A 12,299-nucleotide genomic window follows, 5' to 3' on the forward strand; every position below is an offset into this window, starting at 1 on the left:
AACGATATCGTTACTTTTACACTGAATTGCTGTCATTGTCACTGCGGTCGTCGATTCCGGGCGAAATATATTTACTCTTTCTTTTTCTTTTTTCGGAGGGAAAGACGTGAAGGGAAGAATTGCCTTGGAATTGCCGAAAGAGCTGCTGGAGGGAAAACTCGGATGGATCTCGATCGAGGCACTCCGATCGGGAACGCTCTCTCTCTCTCGCGCGCGCGCGTGTTCGTACACGAACGTGTGATACGTGCTTTATTCGGACAGAGAGAAAGAGAGGCGGGGGTCAAAGGAGGGTGGTTTCTTTATCTTCGGGCGGACATAGAGTAATAATAATCGTAAGTGGTGGCAGAGGCGGCAGCCCATCTTAGCAACCGCGGCATAGCAGCTAGAGCGTCTAAGAACGGTCTAACGGGACGGTCGTGCGTGTCTTTAATATATCCAGAGTATTGAACAAAATACTATTTTCCCTGAGAGCAGAAAGCAGTAAAGAGACGCTCCTCATTCACGTTCTCTCTAACACTACGTGACGTTCGGGGCAGCCCAGGCTCAAAGTCAGGCAGGAGATCAGTGAGCTAATTCTTCCACGCTCGCCGGAAACGAAGGTAGCCGGTGCAACTGGACGTTCATTTAGTCGATGTCGATTCGAAAGCTTCACACGTTCACATCGCCAATCACATCGAACGTTTATTTAAAGGGATGGTTTTGTTCGGAACAACACATGTCGCGGACGGAAACCGCTTCGCATAATTTCGAGCGAGTTTCAGAATTGTCTCTCTTTCTTCTCACGAGAGTTAGCCGGACTCGCGACTATCACAACTGCGCGGTTTTGTCGTTTCCAGTTCCAGCCGAGGCTATAGCTGCGTTTCCCGAGCGTGGAAAACGAGGACAGCCAGTATAGTATATATATTTATCATCTGAAATATGAAATAGTACTTTGTCCACTTTTGATAGTGTCTTTTTTCTGTTGCTCGCTACTAAAAGGATGTGTGTGTGTGTGTGTGTGTCTGAAAGGTTGTGTGGGAGAACCGTGTCTGTGTATGAGGTCATACACGCGCACACCCGTTCCTGCGTTCGGTGTAAAACCGGTACCACGATAAGCGGACGGGCCACGGTGCGCTGCAATATATCAAGTGAGTTAGGGAGACTCGGATTGGCTGGCTTCATTTCGGTGGTTTCAGAGTGCAAGCGGCAAACCGCGTAATCGCTACCGCACGTATACGCGCGGCGCGTCTTACGTGCGGTATCGCAATTTTTATGCGGCGCGGCGGTCGTACGGCCGACCGTTTTCCTCTGCGGACGCGCAATAAAACATCTGCGTCTCGGGATATACGGCTCGGAATAATTTTGCTACCGTGTGACAGAGGCGAGGGGAAATTTACTGTTAAACGGCGAGGCGAAGTACGCGAAGGTTCGCGGATTATTAAACTGTTTGCATTACCGCGCTTCTTTTCCTGCGAAATGTCAATCGATTGGCTGAATTTCTCGTTACGCGAAATCCGAGAGACGCGGATATCAGAGATGAAACTTTGACTCTCTGGGACTGGGACTGCATTAAAGCACCGGCGAAAAGATGAAACATTTATAAATCAAGCAGTTTAATCGCCTGCAACTTTTCCGATCGACGCACAGTGGGCTAGAATCGAAAAAAGCTGGCCAAAAGTCGAATTTTTTCAACTCTTGGAAATCTGTGCATTTCGACCTTTTTTGATTCATGGATATCAGTATTTTCAAAAATGTGAATGGAGTTTCGTAGGAAAAATTTCCTTCCCATTAATCAACAATTAATAGGAGGCAACGCGTTAATGTTCCGAAAAACGAATTATGAATGAGTATAGGCTATAGCTTACATTCTTGTACGCGGATGCAAGTAATTTTGCTTTTTACTCTATAAATAGAATTGAAACTCTTTTCCCAAACAGTTATAACCATTAAAAATGTTTGTTCCTCAATTTGTGTTAATCTAAGTTTTTGGTTTCTTAAAATATAAGAAAGAAGTAAAGTTCAATATCATTTTTTTAAATAGCTGTAAAAGGCTGTTTGGGATTCTTGTTTTATCATCTTGTGTAAGGTTCAAACTAAGTATTTCCGTTTGAATTGTGCACACCAACGCACACCTTTGCGTTATATACAGGATGTTTCATTTTAATTTTCATATCGTAATAACTCGAAAATTTGGCGTTTTGGTAAAAAATGTTTGAAATGAAAGTTGTAGGTTTTTAAGTGAAGCATTACGTAGCAATACCAGTATGACCTTGATAGTGTTGTCAAGATCACGTACAGATCACCGTGAAATTTTTAAATGCCGCGAAACGTACGACGCGGCGCGGTAGCGACTGTAACTTTCAAGCTTCATAACTTCGAAGTATTTAACGGATAAATACTTTGTTATAGTGTTCTGAAAAGCTCTTGAGGTAAGCTACAAAAATATCTAATGAAAACTGGAGGTTCCCATTTAAAAAATTCAAGGTGACCTTTGCGTGACCTTGGCAACGCTATTCAAGGTGATACTAGTATTATTATCTAATACCTGATTTAAAACCCTATAACTTTTATTTGAAACATTTTTTTCTAAAACGTCATGTTTTCGAGTTATTACTTTTGGCCAGCTTTTTTCGAGTTTAGCCCACTGTGCGACGGAGAGAAATAAATCGCGCGCGTGTCTGGAAATCGCGAATTGCCCACTGATAAACATTCGTTTCGATGTCCATCTGCCGCCTGACAAGCTGATTAAATGCACCTCAGAAAGAAAACTCGAGACACAGAAACCCGATCGACGATCCGACTGAGAACGTTTATTTCGCTTTCAAGCGCGACGCGCACACACGATCGCAATTCCCGGCGAGGGTGAAAGACTGGCGTGGCGCCGATCGGTTCCCTTTCGCACAGTTGCATTCAATTGGTCCCGGAACCAACGCGCCAAGAAATTGGACGTCGCCTCGTCGTGTCGGTCTTCTCGAAGCGAGCGCCGAAACGTTTTGGTAATCACGTTACGCGCTTGTCGCGGTTGCAAGCGCATTGTCGCTAAACGAACGGCACTTCAAAGGGGACGTATTGCCCGGGGCGATGTCGGTCCGTGCACTGCACGAGCAAGCTTCATCGCCGATCGACAGGTACGCGACGACGTCGGTGCGACCGGCAGGGGATCCCCGATGAGCGCCTCGAGGACATCGAATTTCCTTCGTGGTACCCGAGACGAACGAGGCGAGATTAAAGCCGCGAGCTCGCCGAGCAATTAATCGATCATCGCGCGTTCGGAGCGAAATAATCACGACGTCGTTAATGGAGATAACTCACGCTTCAACGGGGGTATTAAACAACGAATCGTTTATCGAAACGCCAGTCCGACCTGCTCCAGGTATCGTTCCAATTAGCGCGTGATTAACGACGCGGGGCGATTCGCGCATTGTTCGTCAAAGCAACCGAAATGAACGGCCGTGAGAGATCAGATGCGAACGTTGATTACCGATACGATCGACCGCTCGAATCAACGTGCCACGAATTTCGTGCTGCGTCCGTTGATCATCGAGACGAGTCGCGGATTTGCCCGGTGAATGCATCGCAAGCGCAACACGCGAGTGTTCTCCAACGCAACAGGACTTTCACGGGGGTGTGTCTTGCATTGGATAACGTAAAACTGACAAACACACATGTGACACAAATAGAGTGAAGAAACGTATACTGCGTGACACACCAATCTCCCAGGTTCACAATCGAACGAAAACGACAATCTGCTGATGATCGTTCCGGTACACTCGTTGCAGGGAAGGGGTGACGAGAAAAAAAAAACAGCGAGACTGGGAGGGATGCACACTCGTGTGCGCGTGTATGTACAACAGTGTGTGTAACCGGATGTATGCGCATCCGCACTCGAGTGTAAGGTCGCCGCTGTAAGGTGTGTCAGGTCTCCCTGAGAGGGAGTCTGTGTCTGTGCGCGTGTGTCGTGGTGGATTAAAAGATGCTGATTGCAATTCAGTAACGATCAGAGCGGCGGTCGAGTCGACTTGAAAAAAAATCAACACGGGCACTAAGAAGTGTGGTTGCTCAGGTTTCCAAGAGATCGGGGGAGAAAAAACCGGGAGGGAAAAAGAAAGAGGGTGAGGGGTTGGCGGCGGCGGATTGTGTTTTTAGCCGAGAACGAGTAAGTAAACGAGTAAGTTTTCAGCGTTATTACTGAATAAGACCTAGAGGTAGTACCATTTTCACTTCGGATAGGGAGCTGATACTCAAGACGTACATGGTGACGCCCACCTCGACGGGAGGACCTGAAATCGAACGTTAGTAAGACTGAGTCGCCGGTCTTCCGGCCGCGGCCAAGCTACACGGTAAGAGAGTGACTGTATGTGGCATTCGCTCGCTAATACGCGACTATCACACGCACACGTGTGTGATCGTACGCATGTACGTGTCGCTCGCTTTCTCACGCTTTCGTTCGTTCGGTTTCTTTCTTTCGTTCACTCGGTTTCCGTGAATTTACTGTGAATGCGAATTATGGCATAAATGGGCTTGGTGATGTCGCTACGTTGTGGATGGTAGTTGCTGAAAGTGGTAATCGCTCTCGATTAGACGGTCAGTCCGGTACAGGTAATTTACGTGCGCCAGTTTACGTGTGCTCGGTTGTTCTTGCGATTACGCAACGATTCGCGGCCGGTTTCGCTTCCTCTCTGAGCGCAGCGCTGGGACTTCTGCATCTCGTTACATGCATTTTATGTTATCCTCAAAATTTCATCGAGAAGGAGAAGCCAGCCGCTTTCAAATTACCGCGTCGAGAATTATTCAATTTTTTTATTATTCACTATTCATCGAGAATATTTTTTCTACGCACACCCACAGAAAAGATTTCTGGACTTAATGCTATTACTCTTTAATCTATCATAAAATAAGATCGCTATAGCGACAATCATATTTATTATTGAAAAGAAGCATATTTTAATCTTGAATAGAAAATTCGAAAATTTAGATTAAAATAATCTTCGTGCTATCTCATTAATTTTTTCAGAAAGATTTAGATAAAAATTTGTAGCAAGTTCAAAATATTCTTGATTTCACAATATTGTGAGATCTAAAAGACATCTTATTCTATTCTTCTAAGAGAATTTGTAGAATCTGCACAAAACGGCCAATATTTATGTGTTGCAATCGAAAATCGGGAAAGTGTTTCTGTTATTTACAATGAATAAGTGCAAAAGATATGGAAATGTCTTATCTCGAATCTTATTTCTCAAGTAAGTATATTGTATATACTTACTTATATTGCACTTATTCATTGTAAATAACAGAAACACTTTCCCGATTTTCGATTGCAACGCATAAATATTGGCCGTTTTATCCGAATAAAGGACGGCGCCGAGTCGACGAGCGACTGTGAGAAAATGACGCGTCGACATCGACAAAGCCTACTCTAAAGTGGCGCTAATGTCAAATTATTCTACATACAAGAATATATAAGCATAAATGTTACTCTTGTCTCGAGACAGTAAGACAATGTTATTTAATTCGAGAGAGAAGAATAGAAATTACTGATTTAAATTAAAAATTGTTTTATTTTCATATTTTTTATACTTGTAATACGATTAAATTAGTCAAGAATATTTTTCGTCTTGTTATCAGAAATCCTTTCTGAGGGTGAGTTACGGCTATCAGCAATCTTTAAACTTCATCGAACCGTAGCTCTCGCGGCCTGTCCATTAAAATACCGTAACCATGGGAAATCGCTTGCGTCCATGTGCTTCAATATGCCACGTGACATAAGCTATTTCTCCCGTGATCTTCGCGAAATTTCAATTCAAAGACTTGACGAGGGTTCGTGTGAATTTCAGTGGTCTGCGCGCCAGATGCGAGGCACGAAATCGAAGCTGCCAGTCGAATTGATCGGCCGCAAAGACGAAGCGGAAAAATGTAATCGTGCCCGACCGATCAGGCGGTATCTCCCCGTAGGAAAGTTTACGGGCGGAATTTCAGTCGGCGGGTGAAGGAGGTCGGGAAGCCAGGTGCGAATGGAAAGAACCAGGTTGTCGGGACCAGCGAGGTCGTTGCAGGGGGTGGAATGGAACGGGTAGAACGAATGCAGACTGCATATACGTGTCCACGTTGGCGCGATAAAGTTGACTCGTAAACAACGGCCCTGCCAACGCCATCGCGCGCCACTCGACCGATATATCTTCATTTCCATTTCTAGGATGTTTTTAAAGCCCTATAGCCGAGGAACATCCCATATGGGACACATATTTCACAATGACATTCTCCTGTACGCGCTGGAGAACGCAGCGGGCGACGTTCGTAGTATCGAGTTAATTGAAACGCGCCCAGCATGCCTCGCTCGCGCAAACCGATCGTCCGTGTGAAAGCGTACCCCGAAAAAAAAAGAAAGAAAAACGAGAAAGGGTTAAAAAATACACGAGACAGATGTGACGCAACCGAGGAGGAACAGGAATTAATAACTGCCTCACGTGGGATCGAAAAATCGCGGTCATCAACCAGCCGCGTGTCGATATTCGTTCGCTGGCTCTTACGTATCACGGGAAAAGCGTTCTCCATCATTCTCCGCCGCTCGTCTCTCGTCGGTATTCACGAGAGCGAATCTCTCTAATAGTGTACTCGCGTTCGAGTGTATTCATTAGTCCGAAAAGCTTGCTCGTCACGATTCCAGGCGGGACCCGACGTTTCGTGACGACGAGACGTTTCCCTGACATTTTCGAGAAAAGACATTTCGGTTCCTTCGTTGTCTGCGAGCTGGATTATGGAGTGCAAACATCTCGAGTTTCCCGTCACGTATTTTGTCATTTTACGTAGGCCTTGGACGCCGGCGGCAGAGCTCGCGTTTGAAAATCCGACCGCGCTCCGGGGAATATCCAATGAAGCAGTGCGAAAATCGAAGAGAACGTCGGCGCAGTTTATCCCGGCCATGGTATTTTCGCCGTCTGTATTCGTAATATCCGTGTCGATCTAAATTTTAAATGTTAAAAACGATTCGGTCGCTCCGGAGCGAATTCCGCTCGATGCGCCGGTGCGCGGATATCGACGACTCGAATCGAAATGATAGCTTTCTGCGAGCTGTCGATGGCGAGCCGTTGTATACTGATCTCGCGGAGGACGAGACGTTTCTCCCGCGCCTGACAATCGTCCCGAGTTTACTGCAAAGTGAGACATTACTAATACATCCCCTTGACGTGACGTGGAGAATCAAAATGAATTTTTGCATCGCTCTCGGTTAATTTTGATCGCTATTGCCTGTTACAGGGCTGCTTGGTAAATTTTCATGATCGCTTTATGCGGCTGCCGCGAACTTTGCTTTTGCAAAATTAAATGAGGTGAATAGCGTTTTAATGTAGTTTCATTAGCAGCTGTATGTAATATAATTGAACGACGATATGCTGAATATGCGTTAATTTTGTTCTGCCGCGGCCGTATCGCCGGTCGAGAATCACTAATTACAGTTTCGTTATTTTAATCACCGCCAGCGCACGAATTGAGACTTTAATCATTCAGTCAACTGACTCTTTGTACCTGACGTTTGACCTATATATTTTTATATTTACGATTACAGCAGATGTATCCACGAAACTAATAAATCAATAAATCGGCGGACGTTTTTAGCCCCGAAAAGGGAGGACTGAAATCATTCTCGGTCAATCGCTCCTTACAATCCCGAATCTTTTCTGCTGGAAAAATGGAGCAGCAATATATATATGTATATACATATATATACATACATTGTATGTATTGGGTTGGCCAAAAAGTAATTGCGTTTTTTCCAATAGATGGACATACATGTCTTGAAATGTAACTAACTTCATTCTAAACCGCAAATTCATTATGTAGGTTAACAACTCACAGTTCAAGCTTGTTTTAGAAAAAGAAAGTACACGATTTCGTTAACAATTGTTTCTTTGCCGTCGATTTCAAAATGGAAAATCAAAAAGAACATTTTTGTCATATTTTGTTTTATTACTTCCGAAAAGGGAAAAACGCTGTGCAAGCTCATAAACAGTTATGTGATGTATATGGCGAAGATTCTTAAAACTGCGGCAGTGTCAAAATTGGTTTACTAATTTTCGATCTGGAGATTTTAATGTGAAAGATGCACCACGCTCAGGAAGGCCAATCGAAATTGATGATGACAAAATAAAGGCACTGATCGATTCCAATCGGCGTTTAACGACACGAGAGATTGCTGAGAATCTTAACATATCGAAATCGAGTGTTGAAAACCATTTAAAACGACTTGGATACATTAGTAAGCTGGATATTTGGGTGACCACATGAGCTCAAAGAAATTCATCTCACTAAGCGTATTGACATCTGCGATTCTCTTTTGAAACGTGAGGAAAATGATCGATTTTTGAAACGTATGATAACAGGCGACGAAAAATGGATCGTCTACAACAACGTCAAACGAAAAAGATCGTGGAGCAAGCGTGATGAACCTGCTGAAAGCACTTGAAAAGCAGATATTCACCAAAGAAAGATTATGCTGTCAGTCTGGTGGGACTTTAAAGGTATTGTGTATTTTGAGCTGCTTGCAAGGAATCAAACCATTAATTCAGACGTATACTGTCGTCAACTGGATAAATTAAATGATGCCATCAAACAGAAACGTCGAGAATTGGTGAATCGCAAAGGTGTTGTGTTTCACCATGATAACGCTAGACCACGTACAAGTTTGGTCACTCGTGAAAAATTGTTGCAGCTTGGATGGGATGTGTTACCATGATGTTACCACATCCACCATATTCGCCAGACCTGGCACCATCAGATTACCATTCGTTTCGTTCTTTGCAAAACGCCTTGAATGGTAAAACCTTTACTGCTGATGAGGATATCAAATCGTTGTTGGAATTGTTTTTTGCTGAAAAAGATAAGAACTTTTTTGAGCGCGGAATCATGAAGTTGCCTGAAAAATGGCAAAAGATAATCAAACAAAATGGACAATGTATTGTTTAATAAAGTTTTTGTTTCCCATGAAAAATTCGCCTTTTATTTATATAAAAAAAACGCAATTACTTTTTGGCCAACCCAATATATATACATACCGCCGGACGTCATCTTCGTTAGGGATCGCAAGACGGAGCGGAAAGTACGAATGCGGTGCCGCGTCCCGGAATAGAATCTGGGACGGGGAGACGCACAAAAAGACGCGGCACAATAAAATCAAAGTCAAAATCGTAATTGAAGGCGAGATACAGATATGCTCCCACCCCCGTGTGGCCCGTTGGAGCGGAGATGCCGTTAACGGTAACCCGTGGCAACCCGTGGGGCGTCCCGGCATCGATCCGAGTTTTATCGAAGCGCTCCAGCCCCGCCCTGCCTCCGCGGAGGCCACCACCGAAAACGCGAGCCCGTCCTCCCTCCTGGAATCGCCCGGCGCATGAATCATGATTGTGACGGGATGCAGCTTCGATAATCGGCCTGGCTAATCCGGAATGCACGCGCGAGGACCTCTCCGCGAGCGGGCCTGTGCCCTGCCTGCGGCCGAAAGTGGAACGGCCGTCCATCGAGCGAGCCGCTAATTGCTTCTAACTGACTCTCGACTGGCGAGCGTGCCCGCGCGAAACTGGCCCTAATGACTCTTTAATATCCCCGTGTTTTGTATGCACCCACCCCCTGGCACACGGTCCGTTTATCCGACCGCGAAATCGCAACCGCGGACTCGCACGCTCGATAGTGCTCGCCGAAAAGTGCCGGGATCGCGTGCGAGTTGCGCGCACACTGTGTTTCGCGGGGTGGAATTAAGAGGAGAGCTCTGCGCCCTTTCCTCTTTTTTTTTCTTCGTTAGCATCGCTAAAGAAGCAATCACGTAACGTTTCTATCACGGTGCGCGCAGGCTTGCGGTCGCTTTATCGGTATTTCTTTTCCGGTAGACGGCATCGCGCGGTGAACGGCAAATTACTCCTTCCGCGCGGGAAACAGGACGGCGACTCGTGTACACGTGCTCGCCGCGCTGTGTTCCTGTCAGAACTGTTTTATGCGGATGCAGCAGTATGCTCGAGAGCTCGCCGTTTTTGCACTGTAAACGCGGGAGATGGCAAGCGGCGTCAAAAACATTTCCCGGAGCGCTCCGCCGCGGCTTTACCGCCATGTCGCGCCATTGTTATACCGATGCGAAAGCCCGTGCTTTCTGCCTTGATTTATCGCGACGCGCTGTGTTAATCTCTTTCCTTTTTACGTGTTGCAAATCCGGCCCGCGTGTATCACGTTTATCCGCTGTCAATGTATTCCTTCGGCCCCTTTTATCTCAGCACTGCATCAAGATGGCACATGATACCGGTTATTTGTCCCTGTTTCTGTTTCACCCGAGCACACGTAAAGAGCTTTTCCTGCGCTTGCAGCGAACGAAGTAGATTTGAAAGAGGTCGCTTGTTGGTCCTCTGTTGCTCCGCCAATTGATTGGATTTCGGCCAGTGTGTCCGTATCTGATCTCTTTTGTCACCTAAGTCCCTCATTCTCGTTGGCTGCAAGGTAACTTTTTAGATTCACGCAGTAAGTGCAACGATCATAAACAATGAGACTCGGAGAAAGCTTCGCCGTTGAACGCAAAACTTGCGATGGACGTTATGGCGCGTTACCTCACGTCCGTGATGCGAGCGAGGTGATTAATCGGTTGATCGGATAATCATTGAATGTAAATGAGCTCGACAAGTTTTGCGAACAATGTAGAATCCACGTCAGCGCGGTGGAATAATGATGTCGGTTATCGAGAAAATGGGAAGAATCCAATCCCTACTCACCTCCGTAGTTCGGCCTTACTCTTTTATCGTAACTGACGGAAAAGGAGTCCAGTATCGCGGAGATGTTCACGTCGCCTAGCATACTGCCGCCGCCGGTTCTGCAAACAAACGAGAATGTTATCCGAGAGGCCTCGATGTTATCTCGCATCTCCATCCAGAAAAAAAAATCGTGCACGAAAGTCAGTACTTAAAAATCTTTTCGTATTATTTTCTTCATTTACAGCTAGAATTGTTACGATCTCAATCAATGTTTAAAAATAATTATCTCAATAATCCTCGTTGCAAATAATACAGTAATCTTGTTGTTAGACGACAACAATATAAGCAATAACGATCCTCAGCAGTTGGTGAAATCGTTATTCTGCTAGAATACTCTGCTGCGGTCTTTTACATGGTCGCACACACGTGCAATCTTGAAACAACACTGCTGTTAGCACGGTTTCAAAGACAAGATTCGAGAGGGAAGATATTGTAGCAGCCTGCATGACGTACACGGTCGCGAAGGAGTAGATACGCCCGAGGGTCTCGAGGCATAAAGTGCAGCGGGTCTGTTCTTGACTTAACGGGTCAGTAGATACGGATGGTCTCGGTCAGCCAAACAAACGGCCCTTGAATCCGCGGGCTGATACGGCTCCGCATTACCTACGAGAGCCCGATCTAACGGGCACAACGGACCAGCAGCAGCAGCAGCAGCAGCCGATTCCGGTCCCGCTAAGTGGAGCAATTCGGCAGAGCCGGACAACGATTTCCGCTTGGCTCAGCGGGTTGACCAACTCCGTACGTAATCACTTGGTGCAGCGCTGAATCACGCGAAGCAATGTATGGTGACGACCTTGGTCGAATCACGCAATATCTTTGCGATAGCTGCAGAACCACACCCTCAGAAAGGATTTCTCATAACAAGACGAAAAATATTCTTGACTAATTTAATCGTATTACAAGTATAAAAAATATGAAAATAAAACAATTTTTAATTTAAATCAGTAATTTCTATTCTTCTCTCTCGAATTAAATAACATTGTCTTACTGTCTCGAGACAAGAGTAACATTTATGCTTATATATTCTTGTATGTAGAATAATTTGACATTAGCGCCACTTTAGAGTAGGCTTTGTCGATGTCGACGCGTCATTTTCTCACAGTCGCTCGTCGACTCGGCGCCGTCCTTTATTCGGATAAAATGGCCAATATTTATGCGTTGCAATCGAAAATCGGGAAAGTGTTTCTGTTATTTACAATGAATAAGTGCAATGTAAGTAAGTATATACACTCAAGTAAGTATATACTTACTTGAGAAATAAGATTCGAGATAAGACATTTCCATATCTTTTGCACTTATTCATAGTAAATAACAGAAACACTTTCCCGATTTTCGATTGCAACACATAAATATTGGCCGTTTTGTGCAGATTCTACAAATTCTCTTAGAAGAATAGAATAAGACGTCTTTTAGATCTCACAATATTCTGAAATCAAGAATATTTTGAACTTGCTACAAATTTGTATCTAAATCCTTCTGAGAAAATGAATGAGATAGCGCCAAGATTATTTGAATCTAGATTTTGGAATTTTCTATTCA

At 44.9% G+C, this 12,299-nt stretch overlaps 1 protein-coding gene across 19 annotated transcripts in view; it reads right to left on the reverse strand.

The window, feature by feature from the left end:
- The window catches only part of LOC105279014 (gamma-aminobutyric acid receptor subunit beta), a 44,526-nt gene extending 32,899 nt beyond the window's left edge, over positions 1 to 11,627 (reverse strand). For 2 of the 19 annotated variants that reach the window (XR_003407031.1, XM_026972691.1), the window contains exons 1-2: positions 10,722 to 11,624; positions 4,192 to 4,259 (exon numbers count right to left, since the gene is read on the reverse strand). Coding sequence is in view for 18 of the 19 variants with exons in the window: in XM_026972691.1 (XP_026828492.1) it covers positions 4,192 to 4,259; positions 10,722 to 10,875 (222 nt within the window). In the remaining variant the exon portion in view is untranslated. Of the gene's footprint in view, positions 1 to 4,191; positions 4,260 to 10,721 lie in introns of all 19 variants that reach the window. The other 17 variants (XM_026972701.1, XM_026972690.1, XM_026972695.1 and 14 more) reach the window with 13 other exon arrangements.
- Between the last annotated feature and the right edge of the window lie 672 nt (positions 11,628 to 12,299).

Source organism: Ooceraea biroi, chromosome 9 (assembly GCF_003672135.1).
Source record: "Ooceraea biroi isolate clonal line C1 chromosome 9, Obir_v5.4, whole genome shotgun sequence".
Lineage (NCBI taxonomy): Eukaryota > Metazoa > Arthropoda > Insecta > Hymenoptera > Formicidae > Ooceraea > Ooceraea biroi.